We start from the raw sequence: 27251 nt of genomic DNA, 5'->3' as shown, positions 1-27251 counted from the left end.
GGCCGCCATTGATCAGAATGGTTTTCTCAGAAGGATGAATACGGTCAGGATACAGTCTATTAAAATAATGGGCAAATAACATAACGGGATGATGAGTTTGAGCTTTGTAAATAGGAGGTAGAATGGGGGTTTAACAGAACTTGTGAAGTCAACTGTTTTAGATTCGGTGTTTAAAGTGTTTGTGTATGTTTACTTTTTAACCATTTCCAAAGAGAGCATGCAACGTGGCGTAACGGAGTCAGGATTTTTTTTAAATCACTGATGTGTCATGAAACGTGTTTTGTGGCAGCAAGGCATAAAACACTTACTACAAGTTACAGAAGTAAATGGTGCAGAAGATGAATAATGCAGTTGGGTACATGGACTATTCAGAAATCTAATGGCGGAAGGTATAAAGCTGTTCCTGAATCTCTGAGCGTGCATCTTTAGGTTCCTGTACCTCCTCACTGGTAGTAGTGCGAAAAGGGCATGTCGCAGACGGTGAGGGTCTTTAATAATGGATAACATCTTCTTGAGGTACGGCCTCTTGAGGATTTTCTTGACGGTGAGGAGGGTTGTGCCTGTGAAGGAGCTGGCTGAGTCTACAAACCTGCTTGGCTCTTTCAATCCTGCGCCTAATGTTCGTGTGGAAAGGAGGGCCTCCCTCTGTGAAAAGATCATAAATTTTACAAATGAATAGACACACCATGCTATAATTGTTTTCTTGGTTTTTGAGAGTAATCTTCATAGAATGGGATTCATGGCCATCTGGTGAACATGTTTAAAGAATACTTTTGCAGTAGTCTTCCCCCCCCCCCCCCCCCCCCCCCACTGTTACTAAAGTCGGGCAAAAGGTGAGGTTTCTTCTAAGGAGCTTGAGTTTTGTGCAGGGGCAGTGCTCCTATATGGCCCTGAGACCTGGAGAATGAGGAGCACTCCACAGAAATTGCAGGCTTTCATCAACCAGAGCCTGAGAAAGATCCTAAACATCAGGTGGACTGACAAACTAACCAACCAGACACTGTGGGGGGTGGGGGGGGGAAACACCGACGAAGAATCCCCAGAGATACAAATACACAAACGGAATTGGAGGTGGATTGGTTGAGGAAGCCCAACCAGCAACGTCACCAGGCATGCACTAAAAATGAAATCCCCCAAGGAAAGAGGAAAAAGCAATGTCCAAAGAACACACAGAGGAGAGATGTCAAGGCTGAAATTAGACAATGGGATCGCTCTTTGTCTACCTTCAAGAAACTAGCTCAGAACAGAGAGCAATGGAGATGGGAGGCCAGCAATGGGAGGTCATGCACTGACAGCTAAACGTCCAAGGAGAAGTGGTTTTATATAATTACACCCTCTGAACTGTTAGCCTTCTATTTAAACCTGAGCAGCAGAGTTTGTGCTCATCAAGCCGAAGGAAATGCCTAGCTTTAGTGTATTGTGAGATTGACTACCCTATGAGATTTATTTGTCACATGTACATCAAAACATACAGTGAAATGTGGTGTTCTACATCAAGAACCAACAGAGTCCAAGGATTGTGCTGGGGAAGCTCACATCGTGTGCCCATGAGTACATTTCTGATTATGTGGGACAAAACCATGTGGTCACAGAGAGACTGTAGAAACACCTTATAGAACGGAGATTTCCAATTTGGGATCCATATACCTCTCAGTTAATGGTAGGGGTCCATGGCCTTAGAAATAAAAGGTGAGGAACCACTGTTATAGACAGTGGTGGGTTCTGAACTCCAGCCAAAGATTGCTAGCGCTGTCAACCAATTGCACTAATTACTACCCAGCTGTGATGCCTGTGTGATTACATAGGTTTTAACTAACTTGATGCAATACCACAAAATCATTCATTCCTTGTCTTGTGTTAAAATGTTGTTTTGTTTTTTACCCATGATTTGCAGTCATCTATTTTGTGACCTGTCTGGAATTGTAGATTCGGATTTCAAATTGATTTAAATTATCATTCAACCTTGCCTGGATACAGCTGAGCAAAATGAGTGTTCCTCTGGGGCCAAGGTGAAAATTCAAAATAGCAAGGGAGGAGGGGGAAAAGTCATACCAAAAAAACACGTATAGTCCAAGACACTGAGCCACAAGTCCCGCAAGTTGATGGCACAGTCCCCTGGCAGTGCACAGACACAGACACAGACACAGACACAGACACAGACACAGACACAGACACAGACACAGACACAGACACACACACACACACACACACACACACACACACACACACACACAATCCAGCCTGTCATTCCACCGATTGAACACTGGAGGGCAACAATGGGCGAGGCCAGCCCTCAACCGCTCTTCAAATAAAAGGTGATTTAGATATTTTTTCACATAAGTACCAGCGAGTCCATAACGTACTGTAATCTGCCATAGAAACATAAGAAAACTACAGCACAATACAGGCCCTAGCCTACAATGCTATGCTGAATATGTATTCCCTTTTGAAATTACCCATAGCCTCTGTTTTTCCGTGCCTTCATTAGAATATTTGTTTCCAGTGATAGATTTGTATGATACACCCTCAGACATGACTTCAGAACATCCTAATGGAAAGAGGGATGGCTTTGTTGACACTAAGCCATTTTGTGCTTCGCTGAGCATTCCACAAGTGTGTTAACTATATTGCACTTCATGCAGCTGAATAGGTGATTAGCTGTTTCAAAGGCTTCAAGAGTTGTTATCACTCGAACATTGTCTGTGCCTAATAATATCCCATTGAGTATTTGTAATGTCATCCTGACAGAAGTGATTTTTATAACTTAATTTATTTCTTTTCCCCTCTATTTATTGTTCTTGTGTTGTCAATTTGATTATTTTAAGAAAAATTGGTATTAAATATTTTCAATCAGTCATTTAAAAATAGCAATTTTTCCTTTCTGCTTCAAATGGCAACTGGTCCAGTGCCAAGCTAGACTGAAGTGTGCTCCTGCTGTTTCTATGGTTGTTTGCCCGGTTTGGAAACAAAGTGAGACAAGGTGATTTCTTGTGTGTGGTAGTCTCCAGAGTTGTAGCTAGGGTAACTCTCCAAGCTCCTCGTCTCTAAGTGTCTTTCTCTCTGCCCAACGCATTGCCAAGGGACAGGTTGTGCATGGCTGCAATTATGTTAGGCCGGCTGGTTCCAGCGTGTGGTCTTGGAGTCACAGTGGTTATGCTAGTTTTAATATGTCTGGCTAAGATGGGCCCGAGCTGTGGCCTCTGTCAAGATCATTGATCTGACTTAATTGTTTTAAAAGTTCAAAGTGCATTCATTATCAATGTATACTATATACGATTTTGGGAACCTTCTGACAAGCAGCAACAAAACCAAGAAACCCAATAGAATCCACTTTAAAAAGAAAATGAAACAACCAATGTACAGAGAAAAAATTGTGCAAACGATCAAAATAAACAAATAGCATTCAGGACTGAAGTTGATGAAGGTGAGTCCCTGGCCACAAAGCCAGCCATCACCTAAGAGGCCGTTAGTTGCAGGCCACAGCCTCCACTCAGCGCAGAGATGGGTAAAACTTACAAGGACGGTTTTGAGGATGGAGGGGTGTTGGGGGGTCAGCTTAGGGTTTATGGACAGGGATGTGTGGGAGTTGGAGGACAGGCCATGACCATGCATCCAGTTGTCGCTTTATTAGGTACGGGAGGCACCTTCACAACTGTTTTTCTGCACTGGCCTGAAATGCTGTTCATGGGTCAAGTATAATATGGTGCAGGATATTGGGTAAATTCCCTGGCATAAGTCTTGAGGCATTGGCAGGAGAAGGTAAATATTAGCTCTATTTTAAATTTGAAGTACATTTATTATCGAAGTACGCGTGCAGTGTGATTCGTCTGAGATTTGTTGCGTGCATCGAACCACACAGCGTCGTTGGTGTGAAGGACGTGCTGGAGGTAGCCCGCGAGTGTCGGCATGCTTCTGGTGTCAACGCTGCGTGCCCAAAACTTGCTAACCCTGACTCGTACATCTTGGAATGTGGGAGGAAGCCGGAGCATTCGGAGAAAATGAACACGATCCCGGGGAGAATGTACAAACTCCTCACAGATAGTGGTGGGAGTTGATCCCTGATCTGAGGCTGCAAAGCGCAATGCTAACTTGTCACCCCACGTTGAGGCACTGACCAACAAAAGCTGAAGAAGTGTAGGAGGCAAGTACTGATGATTCCAGCTCACAGCTACTCCCCTCATTGTCTTGCCTAATAAATGTACTTCAACTTTGAATTGCATGCCATTTGTGAAGGAAAAGTACTTAGTTTGCCTTTGGTCTTTCCGTTTCTTTATTCCAGTAGTAACAGACCAGGCTTTTGTGACTCTGGCTACCAATGATGCTTACGCCAAAGGTGCTCTTGTGCTCTGTCAGTCTCTGAAACGACACAACACTACCAGGCAGGTTGTGGTTCTATTTACTCCACAGGTATCCGGCAAAATGAGGTAAGAATCCATTTTGTTTCTTTCAAATGTTTAGAAACTGGTTCAATATCAGCGACATACAGTTGTGAAATTTCTTTTGTGGCAACTTTAAAATGGAAGCAGTAAAAAATGACACCAGTCTTCACCTCTTGATCATTTTCACCTTGGTCTGATGAGGTGCCCTTGTCTTAGAAGTGGCATCATTGTACTTTGGGCTGTCCTCTTGATTGCGATTGCTATTTCATTATAAGTATTGCGGGTAGGTGGAGACTGCAGATGCTGAAAAAATGATCTGCTGAAGGAACTAATCTGTGGTGGGAAATGAAGAATCAATATTTCAGGTTGAGATCTATTCTGAATGAACAGGGGGAAGGTGACTAGGATCGAGGAGTGAAAGGGTGGGCGATCGGTGGGTTCTGGTGAGGAGTGTGGATTGGAGATGGTGATAGAGACTTAGAGGTGATATATAAGATTATTAAGGGATTGGACAAGACAGAGGCAGGAAATATGTTCCAGATGCTGGGAGAGTCCAGTACCAGAGGGCATGGTTTGAGAATAAGGGGTAGGTCATTTAGGACAGAGTTAAGGAAAAACTTCTTCTCCCAGAGAGTTGTGGGGGTCAGGAATGCACTGCCTCAGAAGGCAGTGGAGGCCAATTCTCTGGATGCTTTCAAGAAGGAGCTAGATAGGTATCTTGTGGATAGGGGAATCAAAGGTTATGGGGACAAGGCAGGAACCGGGTATTGATAGTAGATGATCAGCCATTAGCTCAGAATGGCGGTGCAGGCTCGAAGAGCCTATTGTCTAATGTGATAGGTGGGGACTACAAGTTTTGTAGGTAGGTGACTGTCTGCTTTGATACTTTAATTTATGAATCCGTCCTAATGGGGTAAAACTTATTAAGTCTCACAAAGTAGTACAGCTGAATGCTTATTGCACATACAAACACTCTACGAACCTGCTATTCACTTTAATACACCCTTCCCATTAACCTTAACATGGAGCCACAAGCCATTGCAGATGCTGGAACTTGGAGCAATGCACAACACACCAGAGGAGCTCCACAGGTCAAGCAACAGCTGCGGAGTGAAATGGACGGCGGATGTTTTCAGGTTGAGCCCCGCCATTTGGAGCGCGTCCTCTCTTGAAAGCCCAGAGGAAGGGGCTTGATCTGAAACATTAACTGTCCATAGACGTTGCCGAGTTACCCCAGCATTTTGTGTGTTGCTCCAATAACATTACGCACTACGTAGAGTCGTTTACTTTGTCTTTGACTCCATACACCACTCACCCCAGCATTTGGCTGGGATACAGGCGTCTGCATTTACTTCCAAGTTGTTAAGGTTTTCCCCACAGCTTCTCGCTCACTTCTTTGTTTACATAATACAAATAGTCACAGTGGCAATGATTGATTGATAGAAATTCCCCCTACCTCAGCCCCTTGATTGCATCAGAGGTTAATGTTATGCACTATGTAGGCTTGGATGTATAAGATGATGAGCGGCATTGATCGTGTGGATAGTCAGGGGCTTTTTCCCAGGGCTGAAATGGTTGCCACAAGAGGGCACAGTTTTAAGGTGCTGGGGAGTGAGTACAGAGGAGATGTCAGGGGTCAGTTTTTTTACGCAGAGAGTGGTGAGTGTGTGGAATGGGCTGCCGACGACAGTGGTGCAGGTGGATACGATAGACTACTGGATAGGAACATGGAGCTCAGAAAAATAGAGGGCTATTGGTAACCCTAGGTAATTTCTAAGGTAAGGACATGTTCGGCACAGTTTTGTGGGTCGAAGGGCCTGTCTTGTGCTGTAGGTTTTCTATGTATTTGCTGTGATGTGTTGGTGTGACTTGCAACTGAAGTTCAAAGGGCATTTATTATTAAATTATGTATACCACATTGTTTTCTGGCCATCTGCAAGAAGATGAATCTGAGAAGCACCGTAGAACCCGTTTAAAGAAAACCCCTACACATGACCATCAGACGTGCAAAAATAAAGCACAAATTGCACGAAGAACAGAATGTGAACAAATAACACACAAAACATTAAAAACGTTAAACATCAAACTGTACCCAAACGTGAGTACACAGCCTCGAGCTGCCAGGGTGAGTAAAGCCAGGCCAGGAGCTGATGTCTGTGGCTGTAGTCAGTTCAGCGCTGTGGCAGTGGCTTCAGACCACAGGCACAGATCCAGTTCTGTGCTGAAGTGCCTCAATCAAATCACACAAGTAGTAAAGCATGTTCCACACAGAGCACAGTAAACATCACACAGCAGCCGAAATTAAGCTGATTTATATATTTAAAACAGTTCAGCAGTTATGAAGAACAAAGAATTATATAAGCAATAAAGTTAGAGGTTTAAAGTACAGATTTGGAATAAAATGTGCATAAATACATAAATATCAGCATGTATTTATAATGTAAACAGTATTACTAAAAAGTGATTTAAAGTGTTTACAGTGCATTGGTGTGACAGGATCAATAGATGGAGGGGGTGGGAGCAGCTAACCAGAATGGTAGATCAGATTAAACTTTTAAGATGTTGTGAAGATTTTGTTTTAATAGCCCTGTAACACTTTCCAGAAGGGAGCTTTTGGAAAAGGCAGTTTACTGTGTGAGTAGTGTTTGCAATGATTTTTCCTACCCACATCTTTGTCCTGGACATGTATAAGTGCTGCAGTGATGGTAGACTACAGCCAATGAGCTTTTCAGCTGAACTGACAGTTCGCTGTAGTTTCTATATATTGAGAGGATGCTGCACCAGACCAGACATAATGGCTTACTCCTGTCTTCCCTGTTTGCTGTATTTCTGAGAAAGGATAGCATCCCATCCTTAGTCTATCCTAGTTGTTGGTTTTTCCATTCTCAGACATAAGGTGTTTTGTTGAGAATATTTCTGGATCCAGCAGCCTTTTGAAAAGGCTGGAAGATGGATTTCGGTCCAATATGGATTTTAACACTTCTAAAGACTTTAGGATTGACTTGAGACCAGGGATGTCACATGCATTTGAAACTCTTGTGGGTAATGGAGAAGAAGCCAAACAGTTTAAATAAATGCATGCTGTGTGGTTTCATTGTGCTGTTTAGTTTCTTGGAACATAGAGCACTGCAGTACAGTACAGGCCCTTCGGCCCACAATGTGCTGACCTTTTAACCTTCTCTAAGATCAGTCTAACCCTTCCCTCCCATGTGGCCTATGTATCACGCGCAAAATGCTGTCAGCATCAATGGAAAGGGTTGTACAGGCTGGCACCAGGGTAAATCAGCGACTCTCTGCAGGCTGCAGAAAATTGGACCAGTTTTCCTCTTAAACATTCTCCTTATGAACTATTTTGGCTGCAATCTGCAGCAAGTAGATTTCCTCTCAACAGCGGACTATGAAATTACAAGGTTGACCTTCAGATCTCATGACTGACGATCAAATGAGCAGAAGTCAGGAGCTCCAGCGGAGCAGTTAAGCGCAGCGCCTTTGAGGGCCGAGGCCATAGCTGGAAAACGCGGCCGGAGAGGTGGAATTCAAACCAAGCTGAGGGGATGAGGCCTCCTCTACCCAGCATCTTGTCGGCAAACGTGCAGGCACTGGAAAGCAAGATTGACAATCTCAAGCCAAGGTTGCTGTATCACAGATGAGGCTGATCTTAATTGTTGTTCACTAAAACTTGGTTAAATGAGGACACTCCGGATGCAGTGATACAGCTGGAAGGTTTAACAATTTTCAGAATGGATTGAACTACAAACTTTGGTAAGGAAAAAGATGTGGTGTGTGCTTTGTAGTGTTATGCTACGGCAACAATGAATATAGAATTGAGACAGTTTTTTTTTATAAACAGATAAAACATTTATTAAACACTGCTCAATAAAAAATGAAAAGTAAACACACGACTAACTTAACCGGAAGTTAACTGCTATATGGCAACTCTAACAGTTCTTAAAGCGATAAATGCAAAAGTCCAAATGATTTACACAGTCAACTAGCAGAGCCTTTCCTGAAGTAATGAATTCCTCGATGACGTGATGTTACTGCTGATCCCAGCCGAAATATGCCTTTTCAATCATTAATAATATGAACAAAATATAATTGATATATTAATAAAGGGATTACAAACATACAAATTCCCATTGCACATGAAAGAATACATAAGCAATGATTACAATATAAATGAGTTTTCCCAAAACATGAACCATACAGTATATGTATGAACAAGGTAAATCTAGGTATTTCATAATATATGATATAAAAAAACACAGAAAAAAGAAAAAAAGTTATGCAAAAATGACTAAACTACTAATCTAATAGCTAATAAAGAAGAAAAAAAAGCAAAAAAAAAGAAAAACTAGAAAAAGAAAAAAAAGGGCTGTTTATAATATCTCACAAGAATACATAATCATCAGTGTCATCAACTCCGATCCTCTCAACATAAATAAGATTAAAGATGGAAAATCAAATAAGCTTGGAACAGGGTCATATTACATCATTTGAAAATATTGAATAAATGGTCTCCATATCTTTTCAAATTTAATAGAAGTATCAAATACACCATTTCTAATTTTTTCTAAATTTAAACATAACATAGTTTGAGAAAACCAATGAAATACAGTGGGAGGATTAATTTCCTTACAATTCAGCAAAATAGATCTTCTAGCCATCAGAGTGAGAAATGCAATCATTCGACAGGCGGAAGAAGATAAATGAAGTAAGTCCATCATTGGTAAACCAAAAATTGCGGTAATAGGATGGGGTTGTAAATCGATGTTCAATACCGCAGAGAATAATATCAAAAATATCTTTCAAATATTTTTTCAAAAGCGGACATGACCAAAGCATATGAGTTAAAGACGCAGTTTCAAATTGACATCTATCACAAATAGGATTTATATAAGAATAAAAATGAGCTAATTTATCCTTGGACATATGGGCCCTATGTACAACCTTAAACTGTATTAATGAATGTTTGGCACATATAGAAGATGTATTAACTAATTGAAGAATTCTATCCCAATTCTCAATAGGAATAATAAGATTAAGCTCTCTTTCCCAATCATTTTTTGTCTTATAAAGGGGCTCTGAAAGTATCTTCATAATTATATTATAAAGTTTTGATATAAGCCCTTTTTGAAAAGGGTTTAATTCAAACAAACTCTCCAAAATATCTGAAGACACAAAATTTGGAAACGTAGGAAGTACAGTACTTAAAAAATGCCTAATCTGTAAATATCTAAAAAAAATGAAATCTAGGCAAATTATATTTATTAGACATAAAACAATTGTCCAAAAATAAATCAGAAAATCTTAGTAATCCCTTAGTTTTCCAAGCCGAATAAGCTTGATCTATGATTGAAGGGTGGAAAAAGCAATTAGATACAATAGGAATATTTAAAACGAATTGAGTCAACCCGAAAAATTTCCGAAATTGAAACCATATACGTAAAGTATGTTTAACTATCGGGTTGTCAATTCATTTCAGCAATTTAGAAAGAGCAAAAGGGAGAGAAGTCCCTAAAATAGAACCCAGAGCATAACCTGGTACCGATTTAATTTCCAAACTCACCCAATAAGGGCCAAAAGATCCATCCCAGTCTTTCAACCAACATAACAAATATCTAATATTAACTGCCCAATAATAAAATCTGAAATTAGGTAATGCTAACCCACCTTCCTTCTTTGTCTTCTGTAAATATATTTTACCTAACCTGGGATTTTTATTCTGCCATATATATGAGGAAATTTTTGAATCAACATTAGTAAAAAAAGATTTAAGAATAAAAATTGGTACCGCTTGAAAAATATATAATAACTTAGGTAAAATAACCATCTTAATAGCATTAATCCTACCTATCAGAGATAAAGATAATGGTGACCACTTAGTAAACAAGCCTTTAATCTGATCAATTAAGGGTAAAAAATTAACCCTAAATAATTCTTTATGGTTTTTTTGTGATTTTAATCCCTAAGTAAATAAAAAAAGTCATTAACTAATTTAAAAGGTAAATTTCCATAAATTGGGACCTGTCTATTCAAAGGAAACAATTCACTCTTATTAAGATTTAACTTATACCCAGAAAACTCACTAAATTGAGCCAACAATGATAGAACTGCTGGAATAGATTTCTCAGGGTTAGAAATGAATAATAATAAATCATCTGCATACAAAGATAACTTATGAATATCTGTCCCACGATTAATACCCAAAATATCCTGTGATTCTCTGATGGCAATTGCCAAAGGTTCTGAAGCAATGTTAAATAGTAATGGGCTAAGAGGACAGCCTTGTCTAGTGCCCCGAAAAAAACGAAAAAAGGGAGATCTTTGATTATTAGTAAACACTGAGGCTACTGGAGTGTGATAAATTAGTTTAATCCAGGAAATGAATGTCGGACTAAAATTAAACTTCTCCAACACATTAAATAAGTAAGGCCATTCAACTCTATCAAATGCTTTCTCCGGTTCTAATGAAATAACACATTCTGAAGTGCTATGTGAAGGAGTATAAACAATATTCAGTAATCTCCTAACATTGAAAAAAGAATAGCGATTTTTAATAAAACCGGTTTGATCTTCTGAAATAATTTGGGGTAATACCTTCTACAACCTGGATGCCAGTAACTTGGAAAAGATCTTGGAGTCTACATTCAATAAAGATATTAGTCTATAGGATGCACAGTCAGTAGGGTCTTTATCTTTCTTCAGTATTAAAGAAATTGAAGCTGTATAAAAAAATTGTGGCAAATTCCCCAATCTAATTGCTTCTTCAAAAACCCTGCATAACCAAGGAGAAAGAGTAACGGAAAAACATTTAAAAAATTCTACTGTATACCCATCTGGACCTGGTGCTTTCCCAGAATTCATTGAGGAAATAACCCCTTTGATTTCTGCGTCCATAATAGGAATATCTAATATTGAAAGATCATCGGATGATAATTTTGGAAAATTCAATTTCCCAAGAAAATCACACATGGTATTACGATCCTGAGGGAATTCAGATTGATACAGGGAGGTATAAAAGTCTTGAAATGACATATTTATCTCGTCATGGTTAACTGTCAAATTCCCATTCTGCTGACGAATCTTAGTGATTTGACGTTTAACCAAAGCATTCTTCAACTGACTAGCTAACATTTTACCTGATTTATCACTATGTATATAAAAATCAGATCTGGTTTTCATTAATTGATTTTCAATTGGAGATGTAAGTAATAAACTATGTTCCATTTGAAGTTCAACCCTTTGTTTGTAAAGCTCCTTACCAGGAGTGATCAAATATTTCTTGTCAATCTCTTTAATTTTATCGACCAATAAAAGAGTTTCCTTCTTAATGTGTTTTCTCAAACCAACGGAGTAAGAGATAATCTGTCCACGTATATACGCTTTAAAAGTGTCCCAAATTGTTCCGCAAGAAATATCATCCATGGAATTAGTTGAAAAGAAGAAATCGATCTGTTCCTTCATAAATTTAATGAAGTCCAGATCTTGCAATAAGGTAGAGTCAAATCACCATTGTCTAACATTAAAAGCTGTATCCGTAAATTTAATAGAAAGTTTTAATGGAGCATGGTCAGAGATAGCTATGATATCATAATTACAACCGATTACCGATGGAATAAAGCAAGAGTCAATAAAAAAATAATCAATTCTCAAATAAGAATGATAAACATGTGAGAAAAAAGAAAACTCTTTGTCGTTAGGATGCCGAAATCTCCAAATATCAAAAACTCCATTATCAGTCAAAAAGGAGTTAATACAAGTGGCCGACTTATTGGGTAAAGTCTGAATAGATAAAGATTTATCTATCAAAGGATTTAAACAACAATTAAAGTCACCACCCATTATTAACTTATATTCATTTAGATTAGGTAAAGAAGTAAATAAAGACTTTAAAAAAAATCAGGACAATCCACATTTGGAGCATAAACATTAACCATAACAACCTTTTTATTACAAAGTAAACCCGTAATTAACAAAAATCTACCATTTAGATCCGAAAAGATATCATGTTGAACAACTGCAATAGAGGGGTCAATCAAAATTGAAACTCCCTTTACTTTGGCATTCAAATTTGAATGATACTGTTCACCCCGCCAAGACCTAAAAAAAAAGCGATATTCGTCCTCCTTCCTCACATGCGTTTCTTGTACAAAAATGATATGAGCATTAAGTCTTTGGAATACTTTGAAAATCTTCTTTCGTTTAATCGGATGGTTTAAACCATTAGTATTCCAAGACACAAAATTAATGGTCTGAGCCATCATTCTCAAATCAACCCTTTGGTATAAAAAGGGTTAACCAAATTATAAACTCATGCACCCAGAAGAGGAACAAAAATAAAGAACGGACCTGGAAGTGACGACGTCGTAGACATATTTGAAGTTCAAAAACAGCCCAAATGAAAAAGCTAAAACAAACTGGTAAAAGAAAAATAAAATTAGAAAACAGACCATCCCCCACCCCCACAAGAAAAAGAAAAGAAAAAGCCAAAATATGGCTAGAAAAAGGAAAAAATGAGACTAATTCTATCCCTATATCAGCGGAAGACCACTCCGTATATAAAGGATATATATAAAAAAAAACACCCTGACTTTAAAAATTATAATCACTATACTAAAACCACACTTCTTTATATTCTTTTTTTTTACAACTAAGTATATTATCACTAAAAGCTTATAAATCGGGTTATAACCCAGACAAAACAAAAAATATTTAAGCTATGATAAGCGATGCATTGTAGGAAGAAGACAAGAGAAAAAAGAATACCGCCATCTTAAACAAAACCAAAAATATTTTTCAAAAAACCACCATCTTAATAAAAAAGAATTCACCTTTGAAGGGTTAAAAATACATCTTCGAAGGAACAAAAATAATAGTCAAGAATATAGTATAATGGTTAAAGTGTATAAAACAGAGCGATTAGTATGACGAAAACACACTTTAACTTAAATATAAAGTATAGGATACACCTACACCAATAACCAGAGACTAAATCTGGTTTGAGGAATCGAAAACCATCTTACACGATCACAGTCACTCATTTATTAGAGATTAGTGTCTGTAGCAGTAGGGAAGTTCTCCTCCAGATAACTTCTCGCTTCAGATGTAGAAAGGAAAACCTGACGTGGAGCATTCAGCGGAGAGATTCTAAGCTTCGCAGGGTATAAGAGTGCAGGTTTTAGATTTTTCTCATAACATTCAGACATCAGAGGTTTAAAAAGAAGCCTTTTCTTCATAACTTCAGGACTAAAATCTTCAACCAAACGGAAATAGTAATCTTGAAATTTAACCATTCCTACCCGCCGAGCCACACGAATAAGTTGTTCTTTGTCGTGTACATAATGAAACCGGACAATTACAACCGAAGGTTTAGCTGTAGCACTTGATGATCAACGCCAAATTCTATGTGCGCGATCAAGTAACGGAGGGTTATCTGGAAAAACCGACGGAAACGCATCTTTTAAAAGTTGAGCAAAATACTTTGAAAGGTCATCTTTTTCTATGCCATCTGGTAGACCAAGTATACGTAGGTTCTGTCCTTTGGACCGATTCTCAAAGTCGACACTCTTGGCTTTAAGTGTTTCCACCAGTTTAATGGTCGAAATTAAATCCTGTTGCAATTTTTCAATTGTCAAATCTCGTTTCCGAGCGTCTTCTTGCAGAGATGCGATAAGAACTTGCTGCTGGTTAATTACTGAATCCGTCTTAACCATATAATCTTGAAAAGCCTTTATATCTTGTTTAAAAATTTGTTGTAGTTCATCAAATTTTTTATCCAAAACCTCCATAAACAGTTCATAAGTTAATTCAGTGCGTTGCAGATGAGCTTGCTTCTTTCCATTACCGTTTGGGTTGTGCCCAGGTTCTCGTCCTTTAGATCTAAGAGCCATTTCTGTTTGCATATCTTCAAAAATTCACAATAAACTCTTAACGATAAGTTCAAAAAAATAGCAAGAATCTTTTGGTGTAGGTAAAAATAAGTTGGATAAGGGTGATCAAAGGTTAAAAAAAGTAAAGGTTATGTAGTGAATCTAAAACAGTACTCACTCCGTGAGCATCTCCCGCTGACCTTCCCCGAAATATGCCTTGCCCGAAGGATTTACGACGAAGGAAACAAAAAGGGCTTAAAAGAACTGACCTTCTCTTGGTGAATAACACTGTGCCCAGCTCTTTCTGCTTTCACAATGCAGGAACTATCTCAGATGCAGGTTACTAATTGCTTGAATAAAGATTAAATAAGGTCGATCTTGTTTTACTGCCGACGACACCAACTTTACTCGATCCTTTGGGTTTCCCGTACTTCAGTAAATTCTTCACTCTGATTGGACTGCAAAGGTAGGAATCAAAACTGGCAGCATTGTGGTGAAAACTGCCAGCAATAACCTTTGAGAATTATGATAGAAAGTAAAACTCCACTTTAAAGCGTCATGAGACAAATTCACAGCATAACAGAGTCACTGATGAATTAAACAACAAACTGAGCTGCGTCACAGCAAAGCTTTCCCCTTTTATACCTGTTGAAACAGGCCATCACGTGACCTCTCACTGGTGGGAAAATTACATCACATGACCTCACATTGGCGGGAAATTACATCACCCCACCATCACAAGACCATTACATCATGCTCACCAGATACTCAATTACATTATGATCATGTGATAGTCACAAGATACCCACCTGGTATGTAACACCTCCCTCCAAAAAAAGAATTTTGATCTGTCAAGAGCAAAATTTTAACAATTAACTATTTACTAAAAAAAACACGCGATACACAGTATACATAGTATTATCATACAGCACCTTACAAATTACTATACAAGAGTGTTACAGATGTTAAAATATCATTCCATAAAAAACTGCATTGTATATTCAACATCGAGATAGACAATCAGCAATCACTTTACCTTTGCCTTTAATATGAGTTAACAAAATATTGTACTCCTGTAATGTCAAAGTTTTGTTGATAAATTGGAGTTTGATGTATTTCCTTAACCAAGCCCGGACTTACAACATACTCAAGGTAAGTCACAGTGGCATGACCAAATTCACTTTTAGCTAGGTTAATAGTTAAGTTAGCTTTTGAAAGCCTTTCAAATGGTTTCTCCGTCGCAGTAATGTGTGCTTCCCAAGAATCATTTCCTGTAACTAAATCATCAATATAGGCATCTGTATCTTTTAACCCGTGAATCACAGAATTAATCATCCACTGGAAAGTACCTGGTGCATTCTTCATCCCAAATGGAAGAACGTTATATTCATATAACCCAGATGGGGTTACAAATGTAGAAATCTCTCTACCTCTATCTGTCAATGGAACACACCAATACCCTTTTAATAAATCAGTCTTTGTAAGGAACTTTGCTTTTCCAAATTTATCTACACAATCATTCACTCTAGGAATTGGATACACATCTGTTTTCGTTTCAGCATTTACCTTCCTGTAGTCAGTACAAAACCGAATACTACTGTCTGACAGGCACCATGACACAAGGTGAACTCCAATTCGAATTAGAAGGTCTAATAATATTATTCTCTAACATACTTAATTTCTTTCTCAGCAAGTTCACATTTTTCCATGTTCATCCTATATGGATGTTGCTTTATGGGTTTGGCATCTACATCATATGAAGCTACTGTGCTTCTTCTAGGAACGTCTGGAAATAAATCCCTATATTTAAAAATTAATTGCTTCATCTGCTGCTTCTGCTCTGGCTGTAAATGAGCTAATTTCTCATCAATATTTTCCAGAATGGTTGAGATTGGTAATCTGGCAGAAACAATGTTGGACTTAGAATGAGTTTCAAATGAATCATCCATTATGTTCCTAGTGAGATCAGACTTGATATTATTGACCACAACAGTCATAGTAGCAGACTGTTTCTCATAATATGGTTTTATGATATTTATATGGCAAAGTTGTGTTGCCCTTGTTTGACCAGAGTTTTTATCACATAATCTACATCATTAGCTTTAGACATCATTTCATAAGGACCATGAAACTTAGCTTGTAAAGGATTCACTTGCACCGGGAAAAGAACCAACACCTTATCTCCAGGCTTAAATGTCCTCATCCTAGCTTCTCTATCATACCAGGTTTTCATTTTCTCCTGAGCCAATTTTAAATTTTCCCTGGCTAAGCCACAAGCTTTATGTAATCTGTCCTTAAATTTTAAAAGATAGTCCAGCAAACTAGTGTGTACCTCTTTATTAATCCATTGTTCTTTTAATAAGGCCAAAGGTCCTCTAACTCTATGCCCAAATACAAATTCAAATGGACTAAAACCTAATGAATCCTGTACTGACTCCCTTTCTGCAAATAGAAGTAAGTATCTACCTTCATCCAATCATTTTCATTTTCCACACAATACAACCTAATCATAGTCTTGAGGGTAGAATGAAACCTCTCCAAGGCTCCTTGCAATTCTGGATGGTATGCAGATGAGGTCATCTGCTTAGCTCCTAGTTTATACACTTATCTGTTGAAACAATCCAGACATAAAATTACTACCTTGTTCAGATTGCATTTCCTTAGGCAACCCAAAATAAGGTTTATTACAGTTTTAGTAATTATATTCCTAAGTGGTACTGCCTCAGGAAACATAGACGCAATGCACATGATGGTCAGCAAGTATTGATGGCCAGTTGTTGTTTTTTGTAATGGGGCCTACACAGTCTATAACAATTTTGGAAAACGGTTCACCGAATGCGGGAATAGGTTGCAGTGGGGCCACTGGAGTAACTGATTAGGTTTACCCACAACTTGGCAAGTATGACACGTTCTGTAAACCGTCACCACATCTTTTCTCAAACCAGGCCGGTAAAAATGTTTGAAAACTTTGTCCAGTTTTCTTCACCCCTTGATGTCCACCCAAAGGTACACTATGGGCTAAAGTTAAAATCTCATTTCGATAAACTTTAGGAACAATATTCCATTCATCACTTGCAGGAACTGTAGGCAGTCTCCACTTCCTCATCAACACTCCTTTCTCAAAATAATATCCTACTGGCACCTTATCAATTTCACTATCCAGAAGAGCTTGTTCCTTTAATTTGATAATCTCAGGGTCTCGTCTCTGCTCTGTTATCATCTCCTTCTGAGACAGAGACAAATCTTCAGGGTCAGACTTACTCTAAGAATCTCGTTCAAACACTGAAGGCAAGAAAGTTTCTGACAAATCCTCAAAATTCGAATCCTGAGATGAACAGTCATGGGTAACAACCTCATTCTGCACATCAAGCTTTTTAGCCATATCTCGAGTTACAACACAGGAGGAATCTGTGGTAGAATCCATCGGTGGTTCCTCTGACTTTATTGTCAAATGCACTTCAGGAAAATCTTGTCAATCTGCCAAGTCATTTCCTAACAATAAAGAAACATCATTCATGGGTAAGCTAGGTTGTAGTCCTACTTTAACAAGTCCTGTAACTAACCCTGACCTTAAATTTACTCTATGTAAATGTACAGGTATAAGGGCACTCCCAACACCTTGTATATGGTTTACACACCAGTGTCAGACTCATCATTAAGCTTTAACACACTGTCTAACATCAGTGCTTGAGAAGCTCCAGTATCTCTCAGGATTTTTATTGGCACCGGAGCGGATCCCTCGTCCCAGGATACAAATCCTTCAGTTATAAATTGATTATATCCTCTCCTAAATTGGTCAGACTTCTACCCTGAGAAAATTTATTCTTGTGGATTAATGGATACTCATCAGCTAATTTAGCAGACTCCTGCAATGTAGCAGTGTCCCTCTCATTTAAGTATGTCCTTACTTCAGGGATGTTCCTTTTAAATTCCTCCATTAAAATCAACTCTTTCAATTTATTATAGTACCCATTTACATTTTTAGAGGAAACCCATCTCTCAAAACACATAGCTTTATCGTAGGCAAATTCCACAAGTTTTTTCCATGGATTTCTTCAAATTTCTGAGTCTTTCTCTATGTGCTTCCGGAACCAGTTCATACACCTTCAATATATGCTGCTTCACAATATCATAATCAAATGCTTGTTCAGCAGTTAAAGCTGTTTAAACTTGTTGTGTTTTGTCTTTAATTACACTTTGTAACATCACTGACCATTTCTTTCAGCCTCTCTGAAATTAGAGCAACAGTTTCAAAATGTTGAAAATACTTCTCTACTTCTGTTTCATTAAATGGAGGAACCAGTTTAATTTCCTGACTAACAACAAATGTTTTTCTAGAACCAGAGGACTGATCACTGGATCTTAATTCTGCCATCATAACTTCAAATTCCCCTTTGTTCCAAGTTAGCTTCCAATTGTTTCTGTTTTTACTCAGCTTCTTTTCTAAGCTTTTCTAACACTATCTGTTCTAGGTGTAACTGGATCACTGCTTTACTCACGGGAAAGGATATAACATCAAAAACACCTGAATTTATATAGTGTTCCGCAATTTTCCTCTGAATTACAGGCTTTGTTGTAACCTTCAAAATGCCTTTTAAATTCTAACCTGCTAGCAATCTCAGATACATCACTCTTTTTCACCTTTGCTAATAATTCTGCATCTGGTGATGCCAGCAAGTCGTCATCAATATTCATTGTTGCTGAATACCACTCACAAACCAATCAAACAAAAGAATCTGGTATTCCCTTTTCCAAAATAGACTGATTAGTAAGCAAGGATTTAAGCACAAAAGTGGATTCATATCCCGAGAGCCCCCAATTGTTATGCTACAGCAACAATGAATATAGAATTGAAACAGGTTTTTTATAAACAAATAAAACATTTATTAAACATTGCTCAATAAAAATGGAAAAGTAAACAAACAACTAACTTAACCAGAAGTTAACTGCTATACGGCAACTCAAACAGTTCTTAAAGCGATAAATGCAAAAGTCCAAATGATTTACACAGTCAATTAGGAGAAACTTTCCTGAAGTAATGAATTCCTCGACAACGTGACGTTACTGCTGATCCCAGCCGAAATATGCCTTGCCCGAAGGATTTACGACAAAGGAAATAAAAAGGGCTTAAAAGAACTGACCTTCTCTTGGTGAATAACGCTGCGCCCAGCTCTTTCTGCTTTCACAATGCAGGAGCTATCTCGGATGCAGGTTACTAATTGCTTGAATAAAGATTAAATAAGGTCGATCCCGTTTTACCGCTGACGACACCAACTTTACTCGATCCTTTGGGTTCCCGTGCTTCGGTAACTTCTTCACTCCGATTAGACTACAAAGGTAGGAATCAAAACTGGCAGCATTGTGGTGAAAACTGCTGGCAATAACCTTTGAGACTTAAGATAGAAAGTAAAACTCCACTTTAAAACAAAACTGCGTCATGAGACGAATACGCAGCATAACGGAGTCACTGACGAATTAAACAAAGAACTGAGCTGCATCACAGCAAGGCTTTCCCCTTTTATACCTGTTGAAATAGGCCATCACATGACCTCTTACTAGCGGGAAAATTACATCATGTGATCTCACATTGGCGGGAAATTACATCACCCTGCCATCACAAGACCATTACATCATGCTCACCAGATACTCAATTACATCATGATCATGTGATAGTCACAAGATACCCACCTGGTATGTAACAGTAGTAAGTTCTCATTGGCTCACGAGCATTAGGGTTATGTCAATTTCTTGCTCCCTGACTTAGTATACATTTTATCATTAAATGTTCTATTTAATTTGCCCTGGGAGTTCTCATCTGTGATCCTGACAGTGCTTTACATAACACCAGCAGCCGATATATTAGCAGGCACTTGCGAAACTGCATGAGGTTGTCTTTAAACAAGAAACAGCCTATCCTGACGCATTTCAAATTATAGTCGCCAACTTTAACCAAACTTCTCTGAAGAAAACTCTGCCGATTTATCACCAGCACACAACATGTTGCACCAGAGGGTCCCAACACAGCAGACCACTGTTACACTATGATAAAGAATGCCTATTGTTCCTTCCCAAGACTGCAGTTTGGCAAGTTGGATCATTTGGTTGTACTCCAAACTGCATACAGAACAAGGCTCCAGAGATCAAAACAACTAAGGAATTCGCTGGAGGCAGAGGAACAGTTATGGGGTTGCCTTGAGTCAGTGGACTGGGCCGTGTGCAAAAACTCATCTGAGTACCAGAACGACTACAGCTGGGTCGTAATAGACTTTATTAAAACATCTGTGGATGAGTGTGTTCCCACAAAAATGTTCAAGGTTTTCCCTAATCAGAAGTCCTGGATGAACAATGAAATCTAGAATTTGCCAAAAGCCAGAGGTTCAAGTGTGGAGATCCAGAATGGTACAAGAGGTGCAGGTATGATCTCCAGAAAGCCATCTCATGCGTGAAGTGGAGATTCCGGACTGGACTGGAATCAGCGAGGGACGCTCGACAGCTGTGGCAGGGTTTGAATGCCATAACCTCCTACAAAGCTAAATCTTGTGATATGGGGGACAGCAGAGCTTCACTTCCAGATGAGCTCAGTGCCTTCCATGCTTACCTTGACCGTCGTGGGAGGAACTGTTATGTATCGCCATGTCTCCCAATGTGGTCTCCTTATCTAAAGACGATGTGCGGACTGCCTTCAAAAAAGAGAATCCAAGGAGATCATCTGGTCTGGACTGAGTACTGAAGACCTGTGCTGACCAGCTGCCTGGTGTATTCACAGATATCTTCAACCTTTCACTCCAGCAGCATATGGTACCCATCTGCTTCAAGCAGGCTTCAGTCGTGCTAGTGCCCAAGAAGAGTGTGATAACTTGTCTCAATGACTAATGCCTAGTGGCACTTTCATTCACTGTGAAGTGTTTTGAGAGGCAGGTGTTGAAGCATATCAGCTCCAGTTTGAATGGTGACTTGGAACCTCTTTAATTCGCCAACTGAAGCAACAGCGAGTACAGCAGATGCCATCTTATTGGCTCTTCACACAACCCAGGAACACCTAGATAATGAAGATGCATGCATCAGGATGACTTTATCCATTAAAGCTCAGCATTTAATACCATCATCCCATCAAAACTAATCAGTAAGCTCTTAAGACCTGTGCCTCAATACCACCTTGTGTCTTTGGATTCTGGATTTCTTCACTTTTAGACCCCAGTCAGTTTGGATTGGCAAAAAATTCTCCTCCACAATCTCAAACAAGAGATAATTTGCAGATGCTGGAAATGCTGCTGAAGGGTCTCGGCCTGAAACGTTGACTGTACTCTTTTCCAGAGATGTCTAGCCTGCTGAGTTCCTCCAGCATTTTGTGTGTGTTCCTCCACAATTTCCATCAGCACAAGATCACCACAGGAATGTGTGCTTAGCCCCCTGCTCTGCTTGCTGTACACTTATGACTACCGCTGAGTACAACCCCAACATCGTATACAAGTTTGCTGATGACACTACTGTTGTGGGCTGTGTCAAAGGTGGTGATGAATCAGCTTGCAGGAGGGAGATTGAAGATTTGGCTGAATGGTGTAATAATAACAACAACTTCTCACTCAATGTCAATAAGACTAAGGAACTGATTGTAGACTTCAGGAGAGGGAAACCAGAGGTCCAAGAGCCATTGGAGGATCAGAGGTGGAGAGGGTCAGTAACTTTAAATTCCTGGGTTTCACTGTCTCAGAAGACCTGTCCTGGACCCACAATATATCATTGCAAGGAAAGCACAACAGTGCCTCTATTTCCTCAGGAGATTTGGCATGTCATCAAAAAACTTGGCAAACCTCCTTTGTTGTGTGGTGGGAAGTGTACTGACTTGCTGTATCATGGCCTGGTATAGGAACACCAATGCCTTAGAGTGAAAAATCCTACCAAAGGTGGTGGGTTTGGCCCAGTCCATCATGGGTACAACCCTTCAAACTATTGAGCATATTTACGTAAAATATTGCAGCAGAAAAGCAATATCCATCATCAAAGATCCTCACCACCAGGCCATGCTCTTTTCTCACTGCTGCCATTAGGTAGAAGGTATAGGTGCCTCAGGATTTGCACCACCAGGTTCAAGAACAGTTACTACCCCTCAACCATCAGGCTCTTGAACAAACGGGGATAACTAAACTCCTCTATTGAGATGTTCCCACAATCAATGATCTCTTGTTATTTCATGATTGTTATATATTGCTATTGGTTTATATCTGCATTTGCACAGTTTATTATCCATTGATCCTGTTCTATAGATTGCTTGTATGAAAAATAATCTCAGGGTTGTCTGTGCTGACATATACGTTCTCTGATAAACATCAAACCGCCAGCAAAAAAAAAGCCAAAATTTACCATTAGATCGTGGAGGAAATATATCAATTAGCTCAAATGGTAGTAACGAGCAAATGAACCCCATCTTTTCTCAAAATCAAACATAGGTTTGAAGGTTCAACTTCTAATTTTCTCCAAACTAAGACATTACATCACTTGAGAGAACCACTGTGACAGAGTGGGAGCCGACGTATCCTTCCACTTCAACAGAATGGCCCTCCTCGCTGTCAATATAACAAACGCAATAACATGTTGGTCAGACGAAGAAATACGGCGGCTATTTTGAGGAATTATTCCAAAAAGCACAGTTAATTTGTTAGGTTGTAAATTAATTTTAAGTGCTTTAGAAACTATAGAAAAAAACTGACTTCCAAAACTGTGCCAGTATAGAGCAAGACCAAAACATGTCTTGGCTGTCTCAGTTTTACATCTATCACAATAACTATCAACATTAGGAAAGATTTTAGACCATCTCTCCTTCGTCAAATAGTAATGATGTACAATTTTAAATTGAATCAGTGAATGATTAGCACAAATGGAAGAAGAGTTAACCACCTTCAGAATCTGCATCCAGTCCTCTGTCATAAAAGTCAAATTAAGTTCCTTTTCCCAATCTTGTTTAATCTTAAATAAAGGACGCTTATCCCATTGTTATAAATTCTTCCAATGGAACCCTTCATCAAAGGGTTCATACTTGTAATAGTGTCTAACAGGTCGGCATCCAATATGTAAGGAAAATTACTTAAATATTTTTGTAAGAAATGTCTAACTTGAAGGTATTGTAAAAAGTGTGAGTAGGAAAGAGAATATTTATCAACTAATTGTTCAAAAGGCATCAGTCTATCTTCTTTAAATAGATCCAAAAAAAATTAATACCTTTATTTTTCCAAAGTAAAAAAAAATTGGATCACTCAAAGAAGGCTTAAAAAATAATTTTGATAAATTAAACTATAAAGTTTAGATTTTTTAAGATTAAAAATATTACAGAATTGGAACCAAATTTGTAAAGAATATTTAACACAGGGTATAAATTTAAATTAGCAACTTCAGCTAATTGTATAGGTAAAGCAGCTCCCAATAACAAGGTTAAATAAAACTGTTTCACAGCTTTCAATTCAACATCTACCCAAATTGGCCGCTCGTTCTTATCAACCCAGTGCAATCAAAAGGAAGTATATCGCTGATTAACAACCCAGTAATACATTCTTAAATTAGGCAAAGCAAGACCTCCATCTTTTTTCAATTTTTTGTAAGTGACATTTACTAATTCTTGGTCTTTTATAATTCCAAATAAAAGATTTATTTCTTTATAAATCTACTTTCTTTATTATCTGTTGGTGTATGATCTGTAACTTGGCAATTAATAATTGTGTATGAGGCAGTATTTACACGGCATTCACTGCGATCAACGTTCCTCAATCGGACCATCCCAATGCTTGTATTTGGTTGAGCCCCTAAATCATACTGACCTTAGTTGCATATTGCTTATGAAAGGTGGCCTTCTCATGGCTCAATCACGTGGCTGTTAACAGAGCTAGCTAAAGAGACAAATTGGTATGTGAGCCCCTGTGAGAGGGCTGAACAAATAAGAGTTTTTTTCAAGCAAGTCAGTGATGTTGCTAATGTAAAGGACTGATCTCCTAGTTGAAAGAGATGGTGCATTGTGTTAGAGAGATTGCCTTGCACCAGTTATGCACTGTAGTTATTCTAGATTGCCTTTTGACTCCTTGCTTCTACAGTTTCCAAGTTAACATTTATTATTGGTCTACTGGTTCACTGACTCGGTCTGCTTTATTCTTGTACAAAACTTAGGCATGCGCTCCAGTGTCTATTTGATGAGGCCAGAGAAGTCAACGTACTGGACAGTAGGGACTCGGCTCACCTGGCCCTGTTATCGAGGCCAGAGCTTGGGATCACCTTCACCAAAATACACTGCTGGTGCCTCGTGCAGTACTCGAAGTGCGTCTTTATGGACGCTGATACTCTGGTGAGTTTGGCACTCTCTTGACATCAAGTTCTTCCTCGTTGAGTGTGAGGCGAGAATGAACTCATGCCCTTGGGGAAGGGGAAAGAGATCTGTTTCCTGTTGAGTCTGAAATTCGCAACTGGAGTATTGCATACAGTTCTGGTTAGCCCATAATAGGAATGATGTTGAAGCTTTGGAGATTGTGCAGAAGAGGTCCAGGATGGTGCCCTGGATTAGAGAGGCTGAGGGGAGATCAGATGGAGGTTTGTGACATTATGAAAGGCATAGATAGCATAGACAGTATCTTTTTCCCATGGTTGAAATGTCTAATACCAGAAGACATGCATTTAAGATGAGAGGGGTAATTTCAAAGGAGTTGAGGGGCAAGTGTTTACAGAGTGGTGGGTGCCTGGAATGCACTGCCTAGGGTGGTGATAGAGGTAGATACATTAAGGACTTTTAAGGGGTATTTTCACAGCCTCCATCTGCCTTATCCTTGTACAAAACCTAGGTGTGGCCCTGAGCATCTGTTTGATGAGACCAGAGTCGATGTATGTCACTGGTACACATCACAAGTCCTGGTTATGTGACCACTGACACCAGGCAGACAGTCTCTGATGAGCGTTGATAATGGCAGAGACATCTGTCTTGCAGAGACACTGCCCAGAAGAAGGCAATGGCAAGTCTTGTAGAAAATGTTGCCGAGAAATTTGTGGATAAGACCATGATTGTCCACATCATATGACACAACACGATGATAAAGATGAAGAGATGTTTAGATAGGCACATGAATGTGAGGGAAATGAAAGAGTAGAGACATTGTGTCAGTAGAAGGGGTTAGTTTAGTTGACCATGTGATTACTAATTTAGTTCAGTGCAAGACTGGGCCGAAGGGCCTGTTCCTGAGCCATACTGTTCTGTGTACTAAACTGAGAAGTCATGGTGAAATGTGGCTATTGAAAATGTTGTCCAGAGAAGGAAAATTATCCCATTGAGTAAAGAAGCAGCAAATGGTACGAAACACACACAAAATGCTGGAGGAACTTGGCATCAGGCAGCATTTTAGTCCTCTCCAGAAGTATTGCCTGAGTTCCTCCACCATTTTGTGACTATTGCTCAAGATTTCTAGCATCTGCAGAATCCCTAGTGTCTAAATGATATGAAATCTGCATCAAATTCCATCTGCCTTTTGAGGCATCTGTTTCAATGGCATTTTTCAGGTTTGTCAAAACATAGATGAACTCTTTGAACGAGAAGAGCTCTCTGCTGCTCCAGATCCTGGCTGGCCGGACTGCTTCAACACTGGGGTATTCGTCTACGTTCCTTCCGTTGAAACCTACGACCGATTACTACAGTTTGCAGTAGAGAATGGTAGTTTTGATGGTGGGTGCAGTTCCACTTCACTTGTTGCTGGCTCTTATTTAGCTTTGTAGCAGTTTTTATGTCTGTTTTGTTTGCTTTGGATGTTAGGGGGAGATCAAGGCCTGTTGAATAGTTTCTTCAGAAATTGGTCTACAATGGATATCCATAAACACCTGCCATTCATTTACAATCTGGCCAGCATTGTCTTGTACAGCTACCTCCCTGCCTTCAAACAGTAAGTATCTTTTTCTTTACTCAACCGTTCCATTAAATGAGGTATTTTTTGCCAATATTCCTTGTGTGGTCTTCTGCAGCTTCATAATGTATTCAATGGCTGCTTTATCGGGTATCTCCTGTACCCTTGAGTGTATATTTGTGGCCTACTGCTGCAGCAACCCATCCACTTCAAGGTTCGACGTGCTGTGTGTTCAGGGATGCTCTTCTGCATATCTTCTGCAAACCACTGGTGTAACATCAGGTTATTTGAGTTATCTTCCTGTCGGCTTGAACCAGTCTGGCCATTCTCCTCTGACTTCTCTCATCAACAAGGTGTTTCCACCCACAGAACTGAGCTTTTTCTGTTTTTTTTTTGCAACATTCTATGTAAACTTTAGAGTCTGTGAGTGAAAATCCCAGGAGATTAGCAGTTTCTGAGATACTTAAACCACCACATCTACCACCCACAATTATTCCCCAGTCTAAGTCACTTAGACCATATTTCTTCGCCATTCTCATGTTTGGTCTGAACAACAACTGAATCTCTTGACCATGTCTGCATGCTTTTATGCTTTGAGTTGCTGCCACATGATTCACCTTCATCATTAGGTGACGTGTCATATGACATGGGTGATCATGGTCTGTGTCATGATTGTTCTTAGCAAATTCTACACAGAAGTGGTTTGCCATTTCTGCACTCTGGGCCATGTCTTTGCAAGACACATGACCTCATTCATTATTGATACTCTTCAGAGATTTTCTGCCTGGTGTCAGTGGACGCATAACTGGAACTTGTGATATGTACCAGCTGCTCATACAGATGCCCAGGGTCATTTGGCTTCACGTGACCCTGATCCAGTGAGGGGTGGGAGCTAAGCAGGTGCTACACCTTGCCCAAGGGTGACTTATGGACTGAAGGAGTGCCTTACACCTCCTTTAGTAGAGGTGCATCTCCACCCCACTACCCACGTGATTGGCTGATTAAATATTTGTGTTAATATGCAGGTGTACCTCATAAAATGGCCACTATGTATTTTTGTAGTTGCAAAGATTCATGCTGGCCCGATAGTGCAGATTATGATGTACACTAGTGTGAAGTATGCTGACTTGGTTATG

General features: G+C 39.2%; 1 protein-coding gene across 17 annotated transcripts in view; it reads left to right on the top strand.

Annotated features, from left to right (window-relative positions):
- Positions 1-27251, top strand: part of gyg2 (glycogenin 2) — a 120564-nt gene that overhangs the window by 38171 nt on the left and 55142 nt on the right. For 16 of the 17 annotated variants that reach the window (XM_059963757.1, XM_059963755.1, XM_059963756.1 and 13 more), the window contains exons 2-5: positions 4280-4424; positions 24404-24578; positions 25778-25940; positions 26028-26154. In XM_059963757.1, the coding sequence (XP_059819740.1) occupies positions 4280-4424; positions 24404-24578; positions 25778-25940; positions 26028-26154 (610 nt within the window). The remainder of the gene's footprint in view (positions 1-4279; positions 4425-24403; positions 24579-25777; positions 25941-26027; positions 26155-27251) is intronic. The other variant, XM_059963771.1, reaches the window with a different exon arrangement.

Source organism: Hypanus sabinus, chromosome 3 (genome assembly GCF_030144855.1).
Source record: "Hypanus sabinus isolate sHypSab1 chromosome 3, sHypSab1.hap1, whole genome shotgun sequence".
In the NCBI taxonomy this organism is placed as follows: Eukaryota; Metazoa; Chordata; class Chondrichthyes; order Myliobatiformes; family Dasyatidae; genus Hypanus; species Hypanus sabinus.
The sequence above is the reverse complement of the archived record's forward strand: the minus strand, read 5'-3'. Positions and strand labels throughout refer to the sequence as shown.